At 30.8% G+C, this 27,796-nt stretch overlaps 3 protein-coding genes across 11 annotated transcripts; 1 reads left to right on the plus strand and 2 right to left on the minus strand.

Moving 5' to 3' along the window:
- Nucleotides 1–699: 699 nt before the first annotated feature.
- Nucleotides 700–11,113, minus strand: Set2 (SET domain containing 2). 9 transcript variants are annotated; one of them, XM_018462328.1, is made up of 16 exons: nt 10,437–11,113; nt 7,863–9,657; nt 7,264–7,634; nt 6,990–7,179; nt 6,743–6,862; nt 5,514–5,642; nt 5,156–5,357; nt 4,966–5,063; nt 4,663–4,831; nt 3,881–4,538; nt 3,711–3,771; nt 3,201–3,574; nt 2,829–3,092; nt 2,305–2,750; nt 1,088–1,423; nt 700–1,017 (listed from the first exon to the last, which is right to left on the minus strand). In XM_018462328.1, the coding sequence occupies exons 2-16, from the start codon at nt 9,629–9,631 to the stop codon at nt 862–864; spliced, it is 5,343 nt and encodes a 1,780-aa protein (XP_018317830.1). In that variant the 5' UTR covers nt 9,632–9,657; nt 10,437–11,113; the 3' UTR covers nt 700–861. The 9 variants fall into 9 exon arrangements, with proteins under 9 accessions (XP_018317830.1, XP_018317828.1, XP_018317822.1 ...); XM_018462326.1 differs by having other exon boundaries at nt 6,990–7,119; nt 7,198–7,634; XM_018462320.1 differs by having other exon boundaries at nt 2,305–3,092; nt 6,990–7,634; nt 10,437–10,575; nt 11,022–11,113.
- A 1,670-nt stretch (nt 11,114–12,783) lies between these two features.
- LOC108731823 (uncharacterized) lies at nt 12,784–18,432 on the minus strand. The gene is made up of 5 exons (XM_018462341.1): nt 18,245–18,432; nt 15,068–18,053; nt 14,226–14,875; nt 13,853–13,980; nt 12,784–13,732 (listed from the first exon to the last, which is right to left on the minus strand). Exons 1-5 carry the CDS (start codon nt 18,350–18,352, stop codon nt 12,784–12,786), a joined length of 4,821 nt encoding a protein of 1,606 aa, XP_018317843.1. The 5' UTR covers nt 18,353–18,432.
- A 1,334-nt stretch (nt 18,433–19,766) lies between these two features.
- Nucleotides 19,767–27,731, plus strand: ksr (kinase suppressor of ras). Its single transcript, XM_018462290.1, has 16 exons — nt 19,767–20,085; nt 21,024–21,161; nt 21,309–21,456; nt 21,553–21,807; nt 23,034–23,220; nt 23,356–23,720; nt 23,795–24,058; nt 24,200–24,333; nt 24,517–24,634; nt 24,715–24,923; nt 25,008–25,184; nt 25,290–25,475; nt 26,232–26,365; nt 26,456–26,590; nt 27,210–27,339; nt 27,465–27,731. Exons 1-16 carry the CDS (start codon nt 19,936–19,938, stop codon nt 27,615–27,617), a joined length of 2,883 nt encoding a protein of 960 aa, XP_018317792.1. The 5' UTR covers nt 19,767–19,935; the 3' UTR covers nt 27,618–27,731.
- Nucleotides 27,732–27,796: the final 65 nt, after the last annotated feature.

The following is a 27,796-nucleotide window of genomic DNA, read 5'->3' on the forward strand; positions in this document are numbered from 1 at the left end:
CATTCATCATATTTATACATAAATAGAAAACAATAAAATTGCTCTTAAATTACATGGAATTATGTTAACATCAATTAATTATGTCAACATCAATTAATGTTAACATTAATTTATATAAAAAGACAGAACTATTGAAAAAATATAGAGCGCTATTCTCACAAAAACAATTATTATCAGTAAATGTAGAGTTGTTTTTTATTAAATATTCTACATTGCTTCCGTTTCAAAAATCACGCATCACATTTTTATAACGTGTAAAGACAAAATGTCGGTAGTACAAAATTAAATTTATAAATGCAAAATTTATATTTTTATCTTTTGTTCTTTCAATTTTTATAAATATCAGACACGCAGTCATGACTCAGCAAGCACAACAGCAACCCAATGAAGCAGTTAAAAATTCATTTATAATCTTAAGTAGTCATTTATAATTATTTACAGAAGTTATTGCATAACGTGTATAAATAAATATTTTTATTGAGTATTAATTTTAAGACACTGATACCGAAAGGTAGGTTTAAATCTTACACAACTATCAGAGTATATATTTTACACTGTGTGTGTGTATATTGGCATATAAGTTACAATATTTATAAAAGATACAACATGCATAGTTAGCATGTATAAATGAACAAGTGTCAAATTTATACATAAAGTATGGGAAATTAAAAATTTGCTAAAATTTATTAACTTCTAAACCATGAAAAAACGTTTATCACGCATATACAAACCTATCTATTTTACAATAATACAATTACAAAGGTGTATCTACATACGAGCCTAAATATATTTATCTAAATATATTTCGCAGTAGTCAAAGTGCTCGCAATAAATAACAATTTTTCATTTTATAAATTACAGCTAATCCTCGTCTGTACCTTTCTGATACACTGTTCCGAACTTGCTCATGTACTTACGTACAAAATCTCTTGCTTTATGTTTAACATTTTCATTACATTGTAATTCATCCACGCTTTTACAATGTTTTAATTCTTTTGCAAGTACAAAATGTGTTAACTGTAACAAAATGTAATTATAAAGAGCACTTTTGTATGATAAATCTATCATACTTAAATACTCAACATACCTTTCTAGCTAGATGCTTGAAATCTTCAGTATTAGTTATTCTACCTTGTTTGCAATCATTTTTCCTATATGGATTTAAGAAGTGAACCATCACATTAGCCATGTTTATTCTAAATGTATCTTTAATTTTCCTTTCTGACATAGGAGACATCTCAGCTGATGTTGATTGCAACTTGCTCAATCCATGTCGCGAGTAAGACTTCGATTTATTACTTCGTCTATGTTTTCTTAATTTCTCAACATGATCTTTTAGTTTTGTCCTTTCTTTCTGTCGTCGTAATTTATCTTTCATTTCCTTATACGTTTTATGATCAAGACGATCATCTTCCCTACGTGGCTATAAATAAGTACCAATGAATTTTATTAAAAAATCGGCAAAATTATAACAGTTTCAAAGTTATATTAATTGATAAAGGAGGGTACAATATTTTTCACATTGAAATAAAGTTAATAAATATTCTGTTAACAATATAAATAAGAATTTTATTTTTTATTTCAATGTACCAATTTTTCCTTGAATGTAGCATCATTATTATAATAACTTTCGGTTGCCATTGAAGAAAAATATATAAGAAAATATAGAAATAAAACCATCCCTGACGGTCACGAAAAAATTCTTTAATATTGTAATATAAACAATGGAGCAAGTTCTTTTTTTTTTTAAGATTGAATGTTTTAAAAAAATTTTAAAGAGTACATTTTAATCCTTAATACACGCAAATGAGTCATTCGTATGTACGTATCCTGCGTATTTCTTTCCTTTCAAATATTAAAAGCACTTGGCTAAATAATGTTCTTTATTCTTTTCCTAAAAAAAAGTTTGACATCTAAGAAACAAGTTTGGTACGTTGTCGGCTTCCTTTCGTGCGTATCCTTCGACGAGCGCCTCGAAAGTTCATCTTGGGTCACAAATAACCCAATCGTGTATAAAGTACTTTTTCTGTAGTATTTGAGAAATGTTAATTTTTTTATTTTCAATTAATTCCCATTTAGATTGTAAGGATTTAATTAACTATTTAAAAAATTAAAGAAACATCAAATTTTGTGTAAGAATCACTTAATAATTTCTGTATACTTGTAAAAGTGATGAAAATGAACCCAAAACACGAACGATCATCATGTATAGTAATGGATCAGGAAATCATCGTGTGTATTAAGGATTAATGTTATTATAAATATAAAAACTGAAGATAAATACAAAAACTAAATTATACTTACACTAATAATTCTTTCTTGGACCAATCCATCTCTTCTTTTCTTAGATTCGGGAAACGGCAGTGAACTTCCAGTCAGATTATGACCACCTAATTTTTTAGATACATTTGGCCTAGATGTGCTCAAAGGACTGTCTGTTAGAACGCTACTTGCCTCCATATCATCGTTTCTTTGATCCTCGTTATGATCATCATCAATATCTTCATCATCCTCATTTGATGAACTGGATTCATCACTAGATTCCGAGGTAGATGATGAATCTGGTTGTACTCCAATATGATCGGGTGGTGGAGGTAACCATTGCGATATTCTTTCCTTCACGTGATAATAGTATGTTCTACCTCTGCTATCCGTTGCACTCTTCCATTTCGGTGGCAAATCTATTGCCGGAACTTCAGGTGGTCGACTCGTAGTATTTTCCGCGGACGTAAGATTAGAGAATTGTTGATCTGCGGGATTTTTGACATGGTTATAAAGAGGCGTTTGAATTGATGTAGAAGAAATGCCATCAAAAACAAACACTAAACTATTTGAAAGAGATAGTTGCCCTTCGGTATACGGTTGCGGATGCGATATCAAAGAGTAGGAAGATGTTTGACTGAACACAGGCGTTTGACTTAATGAGTAAGCTACTGGTGGTGGTACACCAGGTGGAATACCAGTCGTAATTCCAGATGACATATCGTTTGTCATTGATGATGATAATACATGAGGACTTTGACCCATTATACCAGTAGATGGAGCACTTCCTACATATACAGGAGTACATTGTTGTGTTGCTTCTCCACCATCTATAAAAAGAATATTACATTTCCTGTATTAGATATTTAAATTATATAGATGCTTGACTATAAAAGTTATTAACATTTCTGCACACAAAATACATTAACAAATATGACCTTGAGTGGAATAATGTTGCCATTGATCTAGAGTTGGATTATAAAAAACAGGATAACCAGTTTGTGGATCAACCATGGCAGTAGTATGGGGATCTATACCCAATGCCAAACATCTATTCTCATGTTCTTGCCACGATTCTTGTTGTTGACGACGTTGCCTTTCTTCTTCTTCTTTTGCAACTTGCAATGCAAATAATTGCCTACGTTCGTACTTTGTCATTCGTGGTATAGGAACTAGACTCCGTTCTTCTACTCTTTTATCTTTCGTTCTACTATGATCAGTTCTACTATGATCAGCTTCTGGAGATTCTCGTCCTCGTCTCCTATCACCACGTTTATCTATATCACTTCGACTATATCTATCAGATCTATGTCTAAAAGTGAAAAGTTATAAAATTAATAAATTATAATGTTTAACTTAATGTTTTGTTGCAGTAATATATTGTTAAACATCACAAAGATTTACAAACTTTAATGATACGTTTTTTTCTTAAGAATACAAATACATACCTATCATACGACGTGATTCTCTTTTCTTCTTCTTTCTCTAATTCTTCTCTGTATCCTCGATCTACAACAAAAATCCCAATAAAAATCAAAATAATGTTATATAATGTTTATACATAACTTTTGACTTTAAAAGCCATTAATATAATTTGGAAGATAAAAACATATTTAACCTGCTTCTCTTTCATGCTCCTTCATTTGCTCAATTCTCTCTTTTTTCGGTATTCTAAAAACTTCTTTTAAATTAGACCATTCAGCAAGAAGACTAGAAGCTAAATCGGGAATAAGATCTGTATTCTCTGATTTAACTTCGCTAACAACTGCCAAACAGCTTTCGATATTATTATTACTTTTATCTGGAATGTCATTTAGACGTTCTTCAAGACTTTTTTTCTCACTGCTATCAGAATTACTATTCAATTCTTCACAGCTTGTCTTTGATTTAATCTGATCATCTTCTGGGGAATCAGTATTTGGAGAAAGATATAATTTTTTCGCCCATCTTTCAACTACACCATATATTTTACTATCCATTAACATTGTCTTGTTTGGTATTGGCAGTGTATTTAAAGTCTTCAGCACATCTAAGCGAAATTGTTGAGCTTCTTCTGATTCGTTTGTAGCAATATCCATAACATAACTCCAAATCAAACGTAATCCGTGATAATCCAAAAACAATCTTCGACATGGTTGTTCGCCACTTTGAATGAGACGTAACAAACGTGTTCTATGTTCTAATTCTCTGCTACGAACCATTAATCTACTCAACGTTAATGTGTGCGCACGGTTTTTCAAACCACCTGAACACAATTTATCTATTTCTTCCTCCAACTAAAAGTAAAAGAATAAAGTAATGAAGAAGTCATTGCTTAAAAAAATCATGTTCATTCTTGTAATATTACTATTATTATTTTATTATATAATACTATTACTATTATTATTTGTTGATACTTACATCCTCATCCTCCATATAATCATCAGCTGGTTTCTTTTCTTCCTTCTTCTTCTTCGTATCTCTTTCCTGTGTTTCTTTCTTTTCAATTTTCTCCTTCTCTTCTTTTGGTGTTTCACCTATCCAACCTCGACAATTCAGTGCCTCACAATAACACTTCTGAGCTTCTTTGCTGTTATTAAAACATATAACAAATTGTACTAATAAAAATAGAGATATAAATTTCGATATATATAATCCACAGTAATAACATAAGTAAATAGTTACTAATAACTATTAATATAAAAATATCACTAAAAAACGTACCCATAACGTTGAAAATGATAGTCAAATGTAATTTCTTCACCAGCAGCTATGAATTTTTTGTTAAAAAAGCCTATCCGTAATTCCCCATTTACTGTCCACTAAAAAAGTATTTAGTTATAATAATCAGCATTGTTCTGATATTAAAAAAAAAATATTTTTGTATTAATTATAGGACAAAGCACAAACTCACCTTTTGCGTTTCCGCATTTGGATCACAGCTGTGATTAATAAATCGGGATATATTTCCTTTCATTGTAGCGTCTATAATCTGATCAGATTTCAACGCCATAAAATAGTAATGTCTGTTTTTATCTTTGGAATATTCTTTTGCTCGACGTCTAAAATCCTTTGGATCTACAACTTCACCTACATACTCCATTATAAATTCGCCCCTGCAATTGTAAAAACAATATAAAAATAAGAAACGTTTTTGCTTATCATGTTTTATTTGTATATATTATATATTGATATTTTTGTAATTATCAATTTTTGTTAAGAATAGAAATTGATATTCTTATTCTTAAAATTTTACTTAAAATTTTACTTACGTCATTATGTCAACAACAGCACGTAATCCAAAACCTTTCTTTTCTGTTCGAAAAACTTCGCATTTGGCATATTGACAATTTTGAAATCTTTTATTTGTACATCTATCACTTACTACACATCTAGGTCCACTAATAAATATTAAAATAACATTATTATCTCCATCTAATTTATTTCTTTTGCTATATACATGGTATCCCATCGCTGAAGATAAATATTTTAAAGACAGATTTTTTTATAACATTTTAAGACGAAAAGTCTAAATATAAATAAGTCAAGATTATGATAGTTTCCAAACGAGAAGAGTTCAAAAATTACAAATGACAGGGTCAAAATTTCGTACGCTTAGGGGTGGCATATGGTCAGTGAGAAGATATTGGGTGCATCCAGCAACTTGACCGCTCACTGAGCAAGAAAGGAATTACTTAATATGTTTATTTATTATAATATTCATAATGTAGAATAAAACTATTTGTTATAAAAAATCTTTAATATTATATTTCTTACTTATCAGTGTTTATTATTTCTTTAAGACAAGTCCGTGACAGCATGAACTCAGTGAGCTATGTGAGAGTAATTTTATGTCGCTTATACCACTCACTGAGCGCTCACACTCTTACGGCCTTAAAAATAATCAACAATAATAAGTAAGTAAGTAAGTAAGTAAGAAATGTAATATTAAAGATTATTTATAACATTATGAATATTCTACATTATAAATATCATAATAAATAAACATATTAATTTCTTTCTTGCTCAGTGAGCGGTCGTTGCTTCTGGATGGACCCATTGAATTTTGTTATTGTCAAAAATATGAATTTTGAGGAAGCACTTTCATAGTGACATCCCTGAGAGCGCGAAATTCTGGCCCTGTTATTCGTAATTTTTAAATCTTTCCATCTGAATTATAGCCTCGACATTTTTGTATTAGACTTTTCATCTAAAAATGTTATAAAAAAATCTGTCTTTAAAATATTTAGCATCAGTAATGGGACACCCTATATATATATATATATATATATATATACACACATCTTAATCTATATTCTATTATATACATATTCTATTTAAAGAAAAAACATTACTTTATCTCATTAATATTTTTGCACATGATACGAGGTATACAATATAGATTAAGATATAATAAATTAATATCTTTGCATCCCATATCATATGCAAAAATATATATAAATTGTAAAATTAAAACCTTATTAAAAATAAATACTTTTACCATTCTATCATGAGAAGTCTATTAAGGCAATCTTCCCCACAACCAAGTTCTCCTCTCTCAATTTCTTCTTCAGTTAAGAAACAATCGCATACCATTCGTTTGGTTTCCTTGTTTGTGTATCTAATAACAAATGTTATAAATATTTAATATTTTATAAATATATAAAATAACTGTATACAAATACATTATATTCATATATATATATAAAAAATATTATTTTAAGGTCTTAATTCTTAATTCTATATACCTTTCTGTAAGATACAAATTTTCATGCAAGTGCTCAAATTGACTCAGTCTTTCTTCCATTTCTCTATCTTCTGTTTCGAGAACCATCGGCAACGAAATCTTTGCTCCTATAGTTTTTGGAATTTGTGCTACTGTTGAAGTAGTAGAAACATTACTGGATATGACTGGTACATCTTTAATTTGCCCTATTTCTGTACAAAATTTTATACTTGTATTAATAGCATTATGTTTTAATTCTGATGATGTAGATTCTCCTATATTTATTGGTGCATTACGTCCTGATTCTGATTGAAGTGCAATAGATGATCCAAGCATTGACACAGGAGCAATGATAGATCCAAATCCTGCATTTGATCCACCCATTTCAAGCTCACTCGATCTTCGCCAACGGGATTTTACTTTAACAGGTTTTGAAGAGTCAGAATCATATCCTGTGGTACTATAACTAATACTTAAAGGTGTTAAAGTATCAATCGACGTTGAAATCTTGTTAGAATTATTTTCTTTATCACACTGAGTCTCAAAGTTATCTATTTTTACTTCCTGAGTAATTGAAGAATTTGTATTATTAACTTTTTCTTTTTCTTGCTGAAGAATAGCTTTTGAGTCTACATTAGGTTTTGTAACCAAACCACGTCCGCGAGATCTAAAAATAAGTTAATTTTTTCACATTAAAATCTGTAAAACAGGATATATAAAAAATATTTGTCTACATATGAAATTAAATATTAAAAATTTTGTAAATATATTTTTTACTGCAGAGATTATTTATTAAAGTTAATAAAAATAAATATAAATTGTCATCATATTAAAATAATTTAAATATCTGCTATAAATTTTTTATATCTTGAAGTTAAATTATTTTATTTCATACCTTTGTTTCATCAATCCAATAGACCGAATTCTACTACTTCGTCTTACACCTGAACTGTTTGAACTATTTTCGGAACTTGTATCAGTACTTCCACTACGACCTCTGAATTCAATTTTTTTGTCAATATCATTCGTATTGTTAATTGCATTTTTTATATCAAATTCCCGTCCTTTGTAGTTAGTAAGGGATAATAATGTATCATTGCTATTTTCACTGCTGCTGCATAGTTTGATATCTTCATTATCAACTTTATTATTATCTCCTTCACTATCTTGATATTCATCAGTAGTTGTTAAATATTCTAAATTCTTTTGCTGACTTGTACTCTTTTTGTCTTGTGTAATTTTCGATTTTAATGAATCTCGATCTGTACATTGAAGTCTATCAATGCAAGAGTTGGATTCTAAAATATTTTGTTCTTGATTTTTAATAATATTGTTAGGTTCTACAGTTTTCGAGAATATTTCCTTATCGTTAGAACTAACAGAATCATTCGAGCGATGTAATTGCTCCATCTTATCCAATATTGACGAACTACTTTCGTCATCAATATTTAATTGTACTGGAGACAGTTTTTCCATATTTAAAGGAGTTTGTATCAGAGAATCAGCGCTTTCCACACTAGACAGATCATTCACTAATTTTTGTATTTCTTGTGAAGATTCACTTATCTGCATATTTGCTAGTTTATTATCTATTTTATTAAAAGAATCTTCCTTTGACAAATCTATGTTCATATTTTTTGCTTCTAAGTCTTTGCATTCCCGTTTGCAGTTATCTTCTTCAGTAGAAGAACCAGAATCATCTTTAGCGGAAAATAAACAAATTTTGCCAACCATTGATTCTGAAATTTCTTTTGTAATTTTATCATAAATTGTCTTTTTTTGTTTTTTACTACTCTCACCTTCTAATACAACTTTCTTTTTATTGATATAAGATTTATCTGTATTAGAATCTGTGGCATTATTATTCCCACTACTGCATGAAGTTACCAATTCAGCAGTATTCATGGCTGATATGGAATTTTCTGATTTGTTCATATGTACACTATTAACATTTTTTTTAATAGCAAGATATTCATCGTTCAAAATTTTTTCTGACTTAGATATCATAGATCCATTACCGTCCTCATTCTGTATCACAGTAAATTCTACAAAATTTTTGTTTTCTAGATTAGATTCGTTTTCAAGTAATACCTCTTCAACTATAACATCACTCTGTGCCAAGGAATAATGGTTGTCTTCAACATCTTGCTCCACTTGCATTTCTTCACAGATTATCATTTCCTCTATGACCTCTTCTGACCACGTTTCAGCCTTGGCTGATGCAGGTAAAGATTCATTGCTTGGACTTGGATTACCAATAACAACTTGTTGTACATCCTCTGGACTAAGTTTTTCTGAATTTTTAATCATATTATCCATATCATCTTGACTGTCACTTTCACCCGTATCACGTTTATGTTGAATAGCATTGTATAAAGCATATTCACTATTTACAATTACACTGTTGCTGGAAGTACCTTTATGTTTGTTATGTTTCTTCAGAGAATTTTGATTTTTCTTTGAAAAAACTTGGCTATGACCTTCAATAGTAGACTTATATTCTTCTGAACTGTTTGAGCAAGATGTTTGCGTGATGTATCCATTTATCTTTTTTTCTTCTAATTGCTTCTTAGCTATTTGTCTACTAGATTTACGTACAGGTATATATTTATGAGATGATGATTTCTCAGATGCTTTTACTTCAGTTTTACGTCTGCGTGCCATTTTGATTCCATATATACTCTCTCAGTCTGGAATAATTAAGATCAGCATACAATTTGTTGTAAAAAAACTGATTAAAAAAAGAATTTTTATTCAAATGAAATATAACATATTTTCTATACAAAACATAATCTAAGATAGATATTAGAATAAATGTATATAAATACCTAATAATATATCGCTTTAATATATTATATTCCTCTTACATACTATAGATTACAAAATAATTTTGTAATCATTTAATATCACAACAAATTTTGGAAGACTATTGAACAGCTATGAAAAACTCAATTCTAAAATATAAAAGTATGCAGATAATTAAAATCTTGCTCTATCAAGCCCATCAATTAAAGATAGGGAATAAAATTTTAATACAAGACAAAATATCAGGAAATTACTAATTTATCAATCGTTTAAATAAAATTTTGTATAAAAATATGCTACTAAATGTTATAATATAAATTCAGTTGTAAACAGAGGTCAGAGGAATAAATGAACAAACATATTTCAAGGTCGATCAAGACAATTTGCTTTGCATTTAAAACTGAAGACATAATTGAAAAATTGCCATTACATACTTAAAATATATTGCTTTCTCTTCTACTTTTTCTCTTAAAGTAGTTGTGAATTAAAGATCCACGGACAACAATATATGATATGGACAAACGAAAAAAAGGTCCTGAGAACTTGCTGACCATCTAAGTCAATTATACACTATCGCAAAGCAAGCATCATAATCACTCTTGCATAGGAAACCAATTGCTACATCTATACTTCCACTTTGACCAAGTAATAACAGCTTACTCACTGTATGCTTCTAAAATTGTATCTGGCGATTCCAGTGAGAAACTCATTGTTTAGGATACTCAACAACTGTTCCCAAATAAATGCTGTATCGTAGTTCTCCAATTTACCGACATAATCAGGAGTGTGAGACGTGGGTTGTGCTAGAATTGCTTGAAACGTGAATACTGTTGGGACGGCTGCGTGCGGGGAGGCGGCTCGGCAGGACCGTGAGTTACTTTTCGAGTTTGACGTCAACAGGACTTCCACGTGAACAATCGCAGCACGTCGTACATCGATGGGCTCCTTCTTGCTCCTCAGAGTTTTTCTCGCGCTATCTACGAACCGTGTGGCTCGGCGTTCGTCACGTTTGGCACTACACGAATCTCAACTCCGTGATCCTCGTGGGGGCCCACGATGCCTTCTCACGCTTGGCTGAAAAAAATCCTCGTTTTGGCAGACGTTAAATACGACGAGAAAAGCCCATTGCGTTTGTAAGTGTTAAAGGACTCGTGAAGGAAAGTATATATCGTCGATGTACAACATTCTGAGCATGTATATACTCTTGTCGCTACCGAATACCGCCTCTCCTCACTCCGTGCAAACTCACCAAAACTCACTGTCGCAAACAGTCACAAACGAAACCCAGCGTTAACAACGACCTGTAGTGGCAGTATCACGAACTTATGGATGAAGGAACGATCAAGCTGATCGAGCTACAAAACTACTTCAAATGGGAATTATTTCTAAACGAAAAAATTGACTACGCTATATTATGTATATTTTAATCAATGCATCTCTTGTGCACGTTGAACAGTCATCAACAATATGGCGTATTTTAAATGGTTTTTCTCTTTCTCTTTCATCTATCAAAGCTAGAAAGGCGGGAAAAGACGCAAATTTAAAGTATTTACGAATTAGACGAGAAATGTATATATAATTTTTTAAGATATTTTTAAAAAATATTAAATTACGTACTTATTATAATATTGTTTAACATTATTAATTTATATTTTTCATAATATATACATATAAATAATTCTTTGAAAATGATTAAATTCTGCTAATTCATCCTGTATTTATAAAGTATCCCATAAAGACCTCAGGGCTTAAGAGTAGATTCCTGAGGTCATTTTGAAACGAAAATCCTAATATCAAAATATAGATTACATTTTGCATTGTACCACACTTGAACGCGCGATCTTTAGACGATATGATTCGCTAATTTTAAAGTACTTATAATTAAAGACTATTATAAATTTGGAATTAAGATATTCCCTCGAAATGATTTCAGGAATCGACTCTTAAACGTTATTACGATCTTTACAGGATATCCAGTATATCTTTCTCATCATATACAATAGAAAATTGAAATTAAACGTAGATAACATTATTAAATAATTAATTTCTCTCATTGTTTCATACTCAATTCGTAGAAGCGAGAACGAGAGAAATATATAAATATTTTCATTTATTTAAAAAATATAATAAGTATAAAACAAGAAAAAATGCAAATATGTATGCATATTTTATAGATATCATCTTATATATATTCTATTTCTTAAAAGTTATCTTATATATCTTTTCTACTTTATAAATCATACATTTCGTTAAAATCATCCTTGTTTAGAATTACAAATTGTCAGTCTTTTAATTTTATGTATTCCTTTATATTTCAATGTGTATTCTCATGCTATTAGAAAATATTGTCAATCTTGAACACGATAGTCATAATTCATGACTATTCAATCATTTCGATTATTTCTTCCCTTTATGGCTGCGTTCAGAAATTTCACCCTGGTGCACCCAGGTATCACTTCATCTTTGTTTAACAAACAACATAAAATGATATCTGAATACACCCGAGTAGTTTCTGAACGCGGCCTATAATGATAACGTAAAATTGAGAACCAATAATTCAATTTTAAAAATGTAATTATTTCTCGAATAAAATTTAAAATGAAAAAAGTTTACATATAAACTTTCTATAAAATAATTATACGATATTAAGAAATTGTATTAGCTTTGTAATATTTTATCTTGTTAATACAACTCAGGCAATATATGTGAAGATATGGTCATCTAACATTTTATGAATTTTCATGATATTTAGGAACAATGTATGGTTCTCTCTAATTTTAAGCTGCTTGCAATGAAAACACAAATGTACTATTTATTATAATAATCGTGTACTGTTCAAGATAAAAATAAAAAATAAAAATTATTTATATGTCAACGAAAATGATCCCACATATATGAGAATATCCTATTTTACAACTAATTGCCCATAAAAAATCAAGTACAATAGAATACATTTGTAAATAAGTAAATAATAAAATTATATATATATATATACATATAAAACAATTCTGTCAAAGATTTTGTAGTTGCTTATTATCAGATTTTGTTTTTGTAAGTGACACATTAGGTACAGTTAAACTGTCACTTGGATCTTGAACGCTTTCAGATGTATTTGTAGTACTGGATCTTTCACTGTTAGAATTTGAATTTTGGAATTTAGGCGTGGAAGTCCTTCCTTTTAAGAGTACAGCTTGTTCGGTACTCTTGCTAGCTTCTTTGATCGATATCGATGATACATCACTAATATCCGGAAAGCCATTTGAACCATGTTGTTTTTTAGTAGGAGAAATCATCCTTCTAGCTGTATTTATTGGTGTAACATCCGAATTCGAAGATGAACTAAGAGCACTTGCCTCTCGAGTTTTCTTTAGCGTCGTGACTGCCCAACCTAAACCTAATTTTTTCAAAGCTATTTCCATTTCTTCCGGTGATGAGGTATGTTTTAGCACATCCGATGATGGAGAACTAGTTATTTCGGAAATACCAGATAATCCGGAAAAACTGTACACACTTGTAGACGTCATTTTATGTTTACTTTCTTTATTTGGATTATTAAGATCAGTACTTATGGAAGAACCAAGTTTATCTTTTGTTTGAGAAACAAGTTCTTCTGTTGTATTACATTGTAACTGTTTATTACATTTTTCGACCATATACTCCCTTTCAGCATCAGTTTTTGTTTCTGTAATACAATCAGCCATACTTTTTAATTTTTCAGGAGAATTGCAAATAGTTTCTTGTGATTTCTGTGCAAAAGATAGCTTTTCAACAGAATGTTTTATATTGGATAACGAATCTGCCGGTTTCTTTGAGGAATTTTGATTTTGTTGAACAGGTAAAGGAGCAACATGAAGAGATGGCTTAAATTTTGCTGGGCTCTTGCTATTTTTATTAACTGTATCCGTTGTATCAAATTCCACTATCGTTGATAATTCATGTCCTGATGATTCTAATTCTGGTCTGTTTAGATTAATAAAATAAAATAAAATAATTAGAATAGTTCATGAAATATAAAGAATTTATAAAACAAAAATATAATTGAAATAGTGATACTAAACAGAATTATTAAATTAATCTTACCTATACAGTCCATTTAATAATGTAACAGGAGGTTTAGGCCTTGCACTTATTGATGTCACATTTCCATGATTGCGCAATATTTTGGGAATGCCAGTTAATATAGGAATAAAATCATTTTCTTTTGTTGTCTACAAATATATATATATATATTATATAAAATAGCTCATACATAAAAGTTGTTTTATTATAAATAATATTAATATTTATCATACTTATCATAAAATATACTATAATCTTCATATATTTATAAAGATGTACAAATATTTTATTCTTTTTCACGATTATATTTTTAAAGATATATAAATGTCCAGTATACAGGGTGTGTATACTGGACATTTATATAACCCTGTATACAAATAAAAATGTTATTTACCTCTGGAACAAAGGCAAATTCTTTTGTAAGGCTACTGTCCTTTTCATGTTCTAATGAGGCACTCTTTTTCAAATTAAGATCCTTAAAAGGCGATGCTTTTTGCTGTATTTCATTATTTTCTTTCGAAGTTGCAAAGGCGGTGCTCTCTTTATCCAAATTTTTACTCTGTTCTAAAATTTCTTTTGACAATTTCTTTATTATCTCTTCTTCATGAAGAGGAAGTGTACACGGGGGCCAAGAGTTACGCTCCAACATTTTTGTTGCCGACATTGCTTGAGGTTTTTGCTGCATTTTAAATCGGTTAAACTGTATATTAACTTTGTCATTGCTAATAATTTTTGGCTTAGCTTTGCCTTCTACTACTTTGGATTCCTGTACATGTGCTTTAATAGTATCTACTAATTTACTTCTAGGAGTGGAAGTGATCGCCTGGATTTCCGCATCACACAAGGTTTCATCCTTCAAAATTTCTTCGCTTCCTTGCATAATTCTTTGTGATTCAAGAAGAGTTCTTGCAAGTTGAGCATGAATTTCTTCTATACTGTCAATTAATCTGCGAACTGCTTGTACATCATTACGTGCTGGTTTTGGTGTAGATAATTGTAATAAGCTAGTGTCATCGCTTGGACTGATTAGTGAAAGATCCATATCTGCAATATGTATATATGCTATTTTTTAAGTTTTGTATATGCAGAAACAATATTTTATTAACATATTCAATATATTATTTCATTGAATGTTAATGGTAAATTGTGCAGAATTAATTGAAAACAACATAAAAATATGTTATGAATGATTAAAATTAAGTTGCATATTAATTAAATAATTTTTTAATACTTTACCTTTTTGTTCATTTCGTACTTTTTCGATGAGGTCAGTTAAAGATGCTATTCTTTCTGTACATAAGTTTTGTAGATCTTCATATTTTTGCAATATTTCAGGACAATTTTTCAAAGCATAATCGTGAATATCATCAAATTTTATGTGTAACAATTTACATTGGGGATTTTTACATATACAAACTTTAGATGGCTGCGAAACAGCAGGTATATATTTTGATGCTTCAGATTTCTGACAAACATCCAATGAATCTGTTAAAGTGGACTGATCACGTTGTGTCGATGATATCACAGTACTATCATTAGTTTGAGAATTATTCAAACTAAATCTAAGCATTCTACTAATCTTATCACGATGTGGAATGTTTGATGGCATCATCATTGTACGAGGTGAAGGAGTTTCTGGTGTGGAAACAGGACTGATGTCTTGTAATCTTCTTAATTCTCTAGGTCCTGGAGAATCTAACATTTCTAAAATCGGCGTGACGTTAGCCAGAGCGTCAAATATTGATTTAGGCTTTATTGGTGGTGGGCTTGCAAATGACGTTGATGTATCTGAAGTATCTTTCATCCGAATCCATCTTTTCGTTCGAGTCCGAACCCGATACGGTTTACCCTCTTGATCTTGATCGTTCAGGCCTGAAATTGTCTGTGAGCTTTCTGCACTAGCATCTATCGATACTCTTGTTTCCTGCGATGGATCTGTCTCATCATCAACTTGCGCAGATTCACTCATGTGAATATCAACTCTTCTAGTAGCTGTATCTGGCGTATCCAAACATTTCGTTTTCTTTTGAGGAGTCGAACGAGAGCCTGACTGAATTCTCGAGAATCTCTTCATAGGCGACGTCGCTTTAGAACTAATCGATGTTGAGCGAATTTTTTGATAAATTCGAGGTGATGGTCGCTTTGATATTCTCATGCTATTTTTCTTCTTTTTAGGTGTTACAATTATTTCTTTTTTGTCAATTTCAATGATCATACCACTCTCAGAGCTTGTTGAATCATTGCTACTATTGTCTGTCTCTGGTGTAACAATAGTAATTTTTGGTTCAATCGGATGTGGCATTCGTTCAATTGTATCTCTGTCAGATTGTGGCATATGCACATCTTCTTGAGATAATTCCACTTGTACACTCTTATTCTCTGCTGGACTCGTTTTATCTAATGGACTCGTTTTTTCTACTGGATCCGTTGCTTCTGTCTGAACAGCAATCTCAATCTTTTTTACAAGTGATTTATCAGGTTTCTTCATCTTATGATCTTTTCTAATACATTCGTCACTACTAGACATATTTAAAACTTTAATTTCAGGTGACAAAGGCTTGGCAGTACTAGCGTCTGATGTTTTTGTTGGCATTTTATCTTCAAAGAGTGGCTTCATGCTGACATTAAATATGTTATCTGGCAAACTGGTGCCAAATTCTTGTAACAACAATCTTTTTTGTCTTTCAATTTTTTTCAGCATATCCAATACTTGTTCTTCGCGTGACATTTCGCTATCTTTATCCCTTTGTGTATGACAAACATCTACTTGCTGTTTAATAAGATGAGGATCTTCCCATGTGCAATGAGGTACATCATCGTGCAGGCCGTCTTTTTTTTGTACTGGTAAAGTAATGATTCTTTCTGTGAGATGAGTGTGCCGGGTCGGTACATAACTGTCTGTACTGCAAATCTTCTTAGCTGCACGGTTTAATTTCTTTTTACGTTCTTCTTGACATTTATTTTTCTGATGTAATCGCATGCATGTATCTTCTTCTGTAGATTGAATTTGACTAGCTTTTAGCTTGCGTTCTTCCTGCGCAAGATGATTTAGATTTTGTAGGAGCGCTTGATAATCTCTTCGTACTTTTTCTCGCAAAATCGCATCTTCCCCACGACGTTCGGCACGATGTTCAGCACTTAATTTATGACTTTTGGATATATGCGTTTCTCTATTCTCTGCATTTTTCATTACTTGCGCCACTTCCATGGCACTTGGCTCATTTCTGATATCAATTCTTTCAACCATAGGAAGAGGCCTATCATAAATATATCTCTGATACATAGTGCGATCACATTGTGATTGTACTTTGTTCTCTGTTAAAGCTGGAGTTTTAGGAGTCTTGCATGTAATTTGTTCTATAGCATCAGAAAAATATGACGAATCATCGCTGGTTGAACTAGAATTGTTAGAACTGCTGACACTGCTTGTGTTATCCGATGTGTTATGCGTGTAATTTGCTGGATTATACTTTATTTTATCAGATTTAGTTGAAATAATGCTCATACTTGGCACTGTTGTTCGTGGGATTTGATCATCACTTACATCATCAATAATATCCTTAATATGATCCGATGTATATTTGTCTACTTTCTTCCTTAAGAATAACTCAGGAGACTGTACAAAAGATTTCTTTTGTAATCCTGAAGGGCCTGGTTTAGGTGATGTTTTTTGGTGTTCCTTTAGATTAGGTTTTTTTACTTTTCTAGGCGATTTTTTTTTAAGAACCTTTTTATTCTTTCTTTTTGGAGTTAACGCTTCGTGTACAATTTCTTCATTTATACTTTGAGAAGGATTTCTTTCCATCCTGTCATTTTCCTCAGGTGGCTGTGGAAGTTTGGCTATCATTGCAGCCCTTAAATTTTCTATTTCGCGTACTCTACGTAATCTTTCTTGACGAGCTGCTTCTGCATCATCTATCCATTTTGTTTCCTTCATGCATTCCATGGCATCCTTTCCTCTTTTTAAAGCCATAACTCTATCTTTCTTTCCTTCCTCTTTTATTATTGTATTTGCGTCTGGTTGCAAAGCAGCTGAGGCATGAGCTTGACCGATATCTTCCAAATCTTCCTGATACTTGCGTTGTATGTCCATAATTTTTCTATCATGCATCTGCTTGAGTTCTGACTTCCCATTTTTCTCCAATTTGCTAAGTTCCTCCCTCGCTATCTTCTTAGCGCGTTCTAAAAGTCGATTTGATATCTCTTTTGACTGTTGTCGAACCTATAACGCAATATGTCACTTTAAATTAGACTTATGTTTACATTGTCAAGCACATAGGACACAATCACTTACATACAGAAAATTGACAATTTAATTTGTTTATATAGATTCAAATTAAAAGAAATCAGTAACTCAATATTTCTTATTCCTTTCATTCGAGCAGTTTGAAAATTTTCGACGAATACACGTACCTGCTCCAAGCGTAATCTTCGTCGACGATCACGTTCGTTCTTCTTAATTTGATCCAAATCGGATAGCACTATTCTTCCACGACGTACATTTATAGGATTTCCAGTCATGGTAACGTGTATTGATACATTTCATCGAGAAAAATTGCATTAACTTGCATGAGCTGAGCTCTTATCAACGTAACCGTATAATACAGTTTAACTCAAATTTAAAATGACAGAAGAACGGCCATGTCAATTTCTAGGGAATGGCTGCGTTCAGCAAAGAAAGCAGCGCAACTGTAGGGTGAAATCACACGGTGCAGAATCCATGTGCTGGATTCACACTGCATCCGATTTTCGTCGTACGACACTCTGCATCCAATGTCGTATGACGAAAATCGAATGCAGTGTGAATCCAGCAATAGTCCGGTCTTAAGGTACTTTTTCATGCTGACGCTCGACGCTTATTTTCGGCATCAAAATAAAGGTGCATTCACATGCAAGCGTCAAGCATCAAGCAGCGGAAGCAGCAACCAATCAACGAGGCGATTTTTACAGTGGCGTAAAAAATATTTTTGCACCACCGTCCGTATCACCCTGATTGGCTACGTTTACACCGTGCATTTAGGCCGCGGCCTGTACAATAGATGTCTTTGTTTATCCTGTATATTAAACAAAGCACCTATCGTATAGGTCGCGGACTAAGCGCACGGTGTAAACGTAGCCAATGATTGCTGTTTCCGTTGCTTGACGCTTACATGTGAATGCACCTTAAGTCACGTGATAGCATTGGTCGCGTTCAGCAGACTCACTGTTGTGGAGCGGATCCGTGAGCGCTCACTGCTATTGGTGTATTCTTTTAGATCATCCAATAGCAGCGAGAGCTCATTGATCCGCTCCGCAACAGTTGAGTCTGCTGAACGCGACCATTGACGAATATCAAGCGTCAATTTTGATCACATGACCTATTTTGACGCTGAAAATGAGCGTCGAGCGTTAGCATGAAAAGGCACTTTTACTCAGGCTGCGGTCCACGCTACAAACGCTTCGAAGCATTCTTTGATTAGTCAATTCGTAAAATTCTTTGTTCTGATTGGTCTCTCAAACGCTTCGAAGCGTTTGTAGTCAAGTGGACCGCAGTCTCAAATACACGATGTAAACTAGGCATATGACCCCTTTTACACCAAACACTTGTGGTGCGTTCGGGGAGGCGCTAATAGCGCTATCTGTCATTCTATCTTCGTTGTTTATTAAACGTAAAACAAGGATAGAATGATACAATAGCGCTAATAGCGTCTCCCTGAACGCACCTTTGACCTGAACGCGTATTACCTAGTAACTTTCTATTAAATTATTTTAATTTCAGCAATGTATTTAAAGAACGATGTATTAAATTGATAGAATATGCATTAAAATGATTAATTAAATACACATATCATGTATATGTTTACACGTTTCGCCGGAAATTAAGATAATTCAATAGAAAGTTACTAGTTAGTATCCGTATCATGTGCACGATGTAAACTAGGCAATTGACGTCATCGTCAGGCGGCCAAGATGGTTGTCAATGTTGATAAGTGGTTTGGTTATACGGTGGATCGGTAACAATAAACGACTGGGGCAGGGGTATTAAGAATAATCGGCGTTATGCCTGTCAAGTGAAAGCCCGTACCGATGAAAATCCACGCATTAGGTTGGCCGTTGCGCGAGGAATGGCAGCCTATGGAAATGTGGAGAAAGTACGACGTGCTATGGACGTCGCACAAACTATGATTAATTTGGCCGCTGATCAGCTTGACGATTTGCGGTCTCAGTGCTCCGTTAATGCTCCGCTTACTCAGAAAGAAATACGGCAAATGGAGGTGAGGGGCCCCTCGAAGGCTGGCTGTACCTCGCGCGCGAAAATCAAGATCGATCTGTTCGTCTACGCTGGTCATCGCGTCCCAGCGCGGCTTCTCGCTGTCGATCGTCAACAAGTTGTAACTGTGCTGTTCCGGCGTCCTTTAAAGTCTTGAGAACCTCTGGACTCCGTTACATCGGCGAAAACGCCAAAAAATATTGCCTCCGGGTCCCGCCGTGCTTCGTGATACGGCAGCATCAGTTGTTTTTAACATTTGTTTACATTGTTCTTGAGAATGCTTACCTGCCGTTGCCAATCTGAAAATGAGAAATTTGTGATATCTCTCTCACTCCATTGACAAACTCCGTTAAAAACATATATTATTTGGAACTTATTTACAATTTTTTATTTTACAATATGATTATAATTTCAAAATTATTTAAGATGTTTTTGTAGTCAAAATTTATGGTCTTAGAAAAGTTACGATATAACATTTGATAAACATAATTTTTACTCCCAGTATAAAATGTGCAATATGTCGTGTTGTATGCTTATTTTGAATAAATACGCTGCTTTCAGTCTGTGATTGAGAAATTTGTGATGTCATTCCATTGAAAGATACAATAGCATGAATTAAAACTTATTTACAACGGTTCAGATTACAATTGTAATAATTAAGATTTTTTAGTGATAGAAATTTATAGTTTGAAAATTATGTTATGATATTTGATATAACTTTTTTTTATTCTTGGTACATTGTGTTTGTCTTCTTATTTTAAATAAACATACACAATCACGGAAATAAACAAAAGTTTAAATTAATATATATATATTATAAATTACATAACTTTGTTGTGATTATTAATAATATTAAATATGCGTCACAATAGCTGTAATATTGAATAAGTTCTATTTATATTTAAACTGTTCATATATATATATATTTAAACATTTTTGTAGGCAAAATTAATAAAATTATACTCCAAACAACTTGCGGCAAAGGCTAAATTGGCCGATTCGTTACCATCAGACATGATACAATATCCATTGTTAGAACAATGGTTGAGGGTAGTTGGTCTTACTGAGGACTCAATACAGGTAACAATGTACACAGATATGAGTAGATTCTTTATGATTTGTTACAAGTTTAACATGTCATTTTTATTTATCTGAAAATAAATTTAAATAACATTACACTGAGTTTTAATTTCTTTTTCTTTAATGCTCTGCATTATAATATTTTAGATGGTTTGTTCTAAAGTTAATACTATTGAGGCCCTGAAGGAGAAGTCTGAACTTGAATTAAAGGGTATGTTAAATGAAAATTGTATATACTACAAGGAAGAATGTCGTAGGCTTTGTAAAGCATTGGACATTCTATGGCGATACACTGGTAAATAAAATTTTATATTATAGAAAAAATTCATTTTATTTGTATAAATGAATGACATAAAACAACACATATATTCGACTATTATGTTTTTGTTAGATATTCTGATAAGAGGAGCTATGGAAAAAAATGATTCAGATTTATACTGGGATTCTTGGGATAGTTTACGCAAGGAAATTTGTCCTAAATCAATTCTCTGTCGTACTACGCGGTGTTCCATTCCATCAGAGAGTAGCATTCCATATCATAATAACAACAATGATGTATTAGTACCAGCTTCTGCAATATCAACTTCTTTTTCAATACCAAGTAATCCTCCCTGTATCTCATTACCAAAGAGAGAGCTAGAGTTTGGTAAGTGAATTGAAGAAAAGATGCTTTAATTATCTCTTGTGTTTTGTTATATTTTAAAGATTGTATGAAGCAGTTTTTAACATTGACTTGCATGTCACTCATGTCATGGGTGATGCATAAATTTTCGCAAACGTTTCATCACCCAGATGAGGTGGGTGACGATTTTATTTATTCGATTAAAAGAATCATTTTACTAATAATAAGTATTTGAAACACACATTAAAGAAATATATAAATACAAATTAAATATTGATATAAATTATATTAAGATATTAAAAAACAAATGTATTAAAAAGATTAACTCTGATCAGTACTCTCGTGAATTGAATACATTTGGATATTTTCTTCAACTACGTTATGAAAAATTGTTTATAATAAATATTTCATAATTTTACATAATTTTAAATTACATAATCTTATTCCTCGGATTTTAACCTTGAAAATAAAAAAAAAAATCAATCATGTTAATTTTAAGCAAAGATGCATTAATTTAAAATACACTGGACCCACGAACACCAGTGTTAAGGAAATTTTTAAATGAATATAATTAAATTAAATTAGAATTAAAAATAATATATGCTTAATGCTGAAATGAGTTTGGTACTCGAAATTTTAATATGATAAAATTGTATTGAAGATATACAAGGTGATTCTCCGGACAATTGCGACAAACTTAAAGGATTGTTAGGTCTCATTAAATTAAATTTTGTGAAATAACTCGTGCCTGGTAATACTTCTATAAAGCCATTGAGTATTGTTGACAGTTACACATTCCTTACTCCCAAAACACAGTACAAATGAGCTTAACAGGATAATGAATGTATATGGTATAATTCGAATACTCTTGGAATTTTCCTGAGAGTACATTAATTAAAAGTGTACCATAGATATTTATTATAATGTTAATAATAAAGTTACAGATATCGCTATTTCGAATATTTATTGTAATAAAATAAACCAAGTAAAATTAAAAAATATGATTTGTTTTTAATCTAATATTGAACAGAAATCAAATAGCGTTCAAGATTAAAAACTGATGCCTAGCATTTTAAGAAGGCATCGCCGGACATGGGTTACTTAACAAAAATTCAATTTATCGAGATCCAACTCTCCTTTAAATTTGTTTTATTTATCCAGAATTACCCTGTATATTTGATATACAATATGTCTTCACATTTAATATTAAAATAACTTACCTACTAAATACATAAATTTTTTTATTATAGAAGTTAAACCTCTGCCTCCAGAAGTTAAAACTCCTCCTCCATGTAGAAAACATTTGATTAGTGTACAAAAGAGGCCATTACAATCTGAAGTGCTTCCGTTAGCTAAGTCAAAATCTCATGAATCACAATTGGCAAATCGTCGTCTTGCTAACATAATACAATTTGATAATGATGATATATCATTTAGGTAATACTTAAAATAGTATTATGTATTCTCTCTCTATTAATTTGATATATGTAATTTTAATTTTGTTATAATTTTATAAATTTAATTTTAATAAAATATTAATTTTTTAAATGTACTAACATTATATATTTTTAGTTTTAGAAATAATTCTTCTATAGAGAAAAACAGCGATTCTCCTGTAAGAAGAAATCTACTAGCAGAACAAAATTTAAATTGCGGTACAACAGATTCTGGAAAAGAAGAAAGTCCTTTATCAAGCAACAGTAGTCCTATTAAATCACCCATTAAATCACCTATTAAATCACCTCTCTCTATTAAATCACCTGTTGAATTACCTACTGAATTACCTTTCAATCATCTTAAATCACCTGTTAAATCACCTATAAAATCACCTGTTAAATCACCTGTTAAGTCATTTGTTCGATCACATTTTAAATCACCACCACCACCTCCAATCTGTACCACAAATCCAGAAAATGATGATAATCTTGAGGGAGCAGGTACATAAAAAAGAAAAGCTTGTTAGCATTCTCCTATGAATAAATACAATATCATTTTGTTTGTTTATTTTTAGGAACAAGTCTCCAAGTGCCAAACTCTCCATCTACTCCTGGTTCATCTCGCGGCATGAGTCATGCAATTACGCATCGATTTACCAAATGTTTTAATATGATGACAGTATGTGACTATTGTGAGAGACCAGTGTTTGTGAATACTTTAAGATGCAAGGAATGTAAATATAGGTGTCATCCAGAATGTCTATCCAAAGTACCCTCTTCTTGTGGCATACCTCGAAAATTCGTTGCTGCGTTTAAACGATCTATACAATCTTTACAACGTGCGTAAAAACATTGCAACTAATACAGAATGGTGATCCTTATCTAAGCTTTCTTTTCACATTTTCTTGAAGCTATACTAAAGTTTTTTTCAAGTATAACAAACGTTTAAAAGTAAGTTATAAAAAAATTAATTATTTTAGATTCGTTGAATGTTTCCCCAGTATTAAAGAGGACTGGCATGACATCTTCGAATAATGTAGACTTATTACCCCCTTTAAATCGCAAAGACAGGAGACGGTCATACACACAATCTTCTACAAATATACCTGTTCACGTACGTTATAATTTCCATTGAATATTTTTAGATGATTTTTAAATATCATGAGTAATGTATAAGTAAATTTTTATATAACGACATAAATGTATTGATTTATATTGCATAACGAATCATTTTTGATCATTTGATATAAACATAATGATGTAAAATCTTTATATAATAATTATTTACATTTATTAGGGCGATTCTAATTTAAATACATTCAGCCATAATCGCTCAACACCTTCTAGTCCAGCATTGCTATCAACCACTGTTAGCCACAGTACACATTCGTTTCTAAGACAGTTTCATTTTCCAGGTAAATAAAAACATTGTTACAATATTATGATTTGCAACTTTATTGTCAGAATACTGATGTATAATTTACTTTGCTTCTAGATGTAATGATTAAAAAGGAGGCATTATCAGGAAAATTACATGAGAAGAGATACAAATCTGAATCAGCGATTTCGAATGATAATAGAAGAAAAAATGATATGGATGATACTTCAGATTCAGAGGTATCAAAGAGAATTGATTCTCAGGAATCTTTAAGTTCTGACAGCGAAATAGTTGAAAATCCATGTCGTTGGCCTCGACAAAATAGCGTATGTATTAATCTTACTAATAGCTTAATAAAAATATAAAATATATCTAATTAAAATTTATATTTTAATTTTATTATCATATAGGTATTGATGCAAGAGTGGGACATTTTATATAATGAATTGAAAGTTAGAAATTTGATTGGAAAAGGAAAATTTGCTACAGTGTATAGAGGTTTTTGGCATGGGGATACTGCAATTAAAATTTTAAATATGAGTTATTATTCAGAAGATGAGAAGACATTAGAAACATTTAGATTAGAGGCAAGAATATATAATTATGTTGATTATCTTAAATACTGAAATTATTAATAATCAAGGATATTTTATGGTTACATAATAAATATTTCGTATATTTGGTTATTATAGGTCGCCACATACCGAATAGCTCGGCACGACAATATAATATTATTTTTAGGAGTTTGTACGAAACCTCCTCAATTGGCTCTAGTGACTAGTTTGTCTAGAGGCATATCACTTTATACTTGCCTTCATATACGAAAAGACAGATTTACTTTGACTGAAATTAATTCTATAGCTCAACAGATATGTCAGGTAAATATGAAAATCATATATAAATATTATGTAAACATTTTAAAAATAACATTAATTTACAAAAAAATTTTTTTAATTACTTTGGATTAGACAAGGCGTTTCTTATAAATTTTTAGCTGAAAACGATGCCAAGTTAAATTTCATTAGCAGTTTCATTTCTGAAATAATTGAGGTTTAATGTGCAAAACATTATTTGACATTTTTCTGTATAAAAAGTTAACGTTATCTTGAAATTTTGACCAGTGGAAAATTTGTTATCTTAGAAAAATCTTGTATTTAAATCCTTCATAACATGACTAAAAAGTAAGATATTGAAATAAAAAGATTCATTTTATAAGGAATAAACAATACATTCATGACTTTTAATTGGAATTTCAAGATAATATTAACTTTCTTTACAAAAAAATATCAGATATCATTTAAAAAGCCATTTTTTTTGTATTAAACTTTAATTATCTTGGAAACCTGACGTGCTAGATTTTTTATTTGCAGTATCATTTTCAGTATTCAAAAATAAGAAACACCTAATTCAGTTTGAAGTAATTTTTACTGTAAATTAGGATAATTTTTAAGACAAGTTATCTGTATATACATATAATTATACTGTTAATTGAATAAACTTAATATATTAAAAATAGCATAATGATAAAAATGTATAAATAAAATATTTTATTAAGAAATTAAACATTGAAAAATTATAAATATTTGAAAAATCTTATTATATAGTATATTCTTGTAAACAACTTTATTTTGTAGGGAATGAAATATCTTCATTCTCGCGATATAATTCACAAGGATCTTAGAAGCAAGAACGTATTTGTAGAAAATGGAAAAGTTGTGATATCAGATTTCGGTTTGTTTAACATTACCAAATTGTGTCACGGAAATAGGTAAAGTTATATCTTGCAGAGTAATATTTATTCCTGCCAAATAATTTATATCTTAACTTTTAATATAAGCTCATTCTTATAAATATTTAGGAAAGGAGAACCATTGAATATACCACCAGGTTGGTTATGTTACTTAGCACCTGAGATTGTTCGACGATTAAAACCATTAAATCGAGGTCAGGACAAGTTACCATATTCAGTAGATTCTGATGTTTATGCATTTGGGTTAGTACTTTTACGATATTTATATATAAATATGTAATTCTAAGTTTATCTTGAAAGTTGTAAAACACAATATATTTAAATATTTACAAAATATTACAAATAAAAATAATTAATAATATAAATAATATTTAATAAAAAATAATAAAATATTGGTTTGTCTTAAAGTGCACTATTTCTTAAGTAAGTGATGACGATTTTAAAAAGATGTATATATAATTTATATATCATCACTAATTAACTGCAAATATTCTTTAACACAAATTATATTTATTATTTTTTATTATATACACTACTTCATAAATTCGGGAATATTTGTGATTTTCTTACAGTTTACAAGAATTTAAATATCTTGATGAAAAAATTCTAGCCCCGTCATTCGTAATTTTAAAACTTCCCATTTGAAAATTATCATTAATATCAAAAACTATTATAGCTTCCACATTTTCGTATTATACTTTTTGTCTTAAAATGTTACAAAGAATCTGGCTTTAAAATATTTATTGTTAGTTTTGGGACATCTTGTGTATATATATATGTATATACAATATACATATGTATATGTATATATGTACATAAAACATAATAAATAATAAGACTTTAAAAAGGTACTTTTTGATAGGACTATCTGGTATGAACTATTATGTGGTGAATGGCCTTTTAGAGGTCAACCTACCGAAGCTATTATTTGGCAAGTCGGAAAAGGAATGAAACAATCTTTATCATATTTGCAAGCTTCCCGTGATGTAAAGGTACATATAAAAATTTAGACCATATTTGTGCATATTTATACGATCTGTATAATGATTTATTTATAAATTTTATACACTATTCTATTATTTATAAATATTATAGAAATCTTATAAATTTTTTATAGGATATTCTAATGTATTGTTGGTCATACCATGCAAAGAGACGTCTTGACTTTATAGAGATAATAACTCTACTTAAAAGGCTGTCTCGCAAAAAATTAGCACGTAGTTCCTCCAATCCTACAAATTGTACTCGTTCTGCAGAATCTATGTTTTGAATACATTTAAGTTTATTTAAATGCTGTTGTTCTTATAATGTAAATATAGAATTATTGCCAATTCTTTTGTTCAAGAAAAGTAAAATAAAAATCACTGAAAGGTTCGCGCTTGTTTGCATTACTAATTTATTAAAATGTGCGAAGGAAGAATATTAATCTAATTATAAAATGTTAAATTG

This window comes from Mycetomoellerius zeteki, unplaced genomic scaffold (assembly GCF_001594055.1).
Source record: "Mycetomoellerius zeteki isolate Tzet28-1 unplaced genomic scaffold, Tzet1.0 scaffold138, whole genome shotgun sequence".
Lineage (NCBI taxonomy): Eukaryota > Metazoa > Arthropoda > Insecta > Hymenoptera > Formicidae > Mycetomoellerius > Mycetomoellerius zeteki.

Bases quoted from the DNA above. Each gene is read 5' to 3' on its own strand.
- ksr (XM_018462290.1), top strand. From the start codon at position 19,936: ATGGCAGCCTATGGAAATGTGGAGAAAGTACGACGTGCTATGGACGTC. The intron at 23,221-23,355 runs GTAATACTTAAA...ATATATTTTTAG, and splicing joins AATGATGATATATCATTTAG to TTTTAGAAATAATTCTTCTA. The intron at 23,721-23,794 runs GTACATAAAAAA...GTTTATTTTTAG, and splicing joins TGATAATCTTGAGGGAGCAG to GAACAAGTCTCCAAGTGCCA.
- Set2 (XM_018462320.1), bottom strand. From the start codon at position 9,631: ATGGCACGCAGACGTAAAACTGAAGTAAAAGCATCTGAGAAATCATCA. The intron at 4,832-4,965 runs GTACGTTTTTTA...TTTTAATAACAG, and splicing joins TATCATTTTCAACGTTATGG to CAAAGAAGCTCAGAAGTGTT. The intron at 1,018-1,087 runs GTATGTTGAGTA...ATTTTGTTACAG, and splicing joins TCAAGCATCTAGCTAGAAAG to TTAACACATTTTGTACTTGC.
- LOC108731823 (XM_018462341.1), bottom strand. From the start codon at position 18,352: ATGACTGGAAATCCTATAAATGTACGTCGTGGAAGAATAGTGCTATCC. The intron at 14,876-15,067 runs GTAAAGTATTAA...TACATATTGCAG, and splicing joins AGTACGAAATGAACAAAAAG to ATATGGATCTTTCACTAATC. The intron at 13,981-14,225 runs GTAAATAACATT...ATATATTTGTAG, and splicing joins AATTTGCCTTTGTTCCAGAG to ACAACAAAAGAAAATGATTT.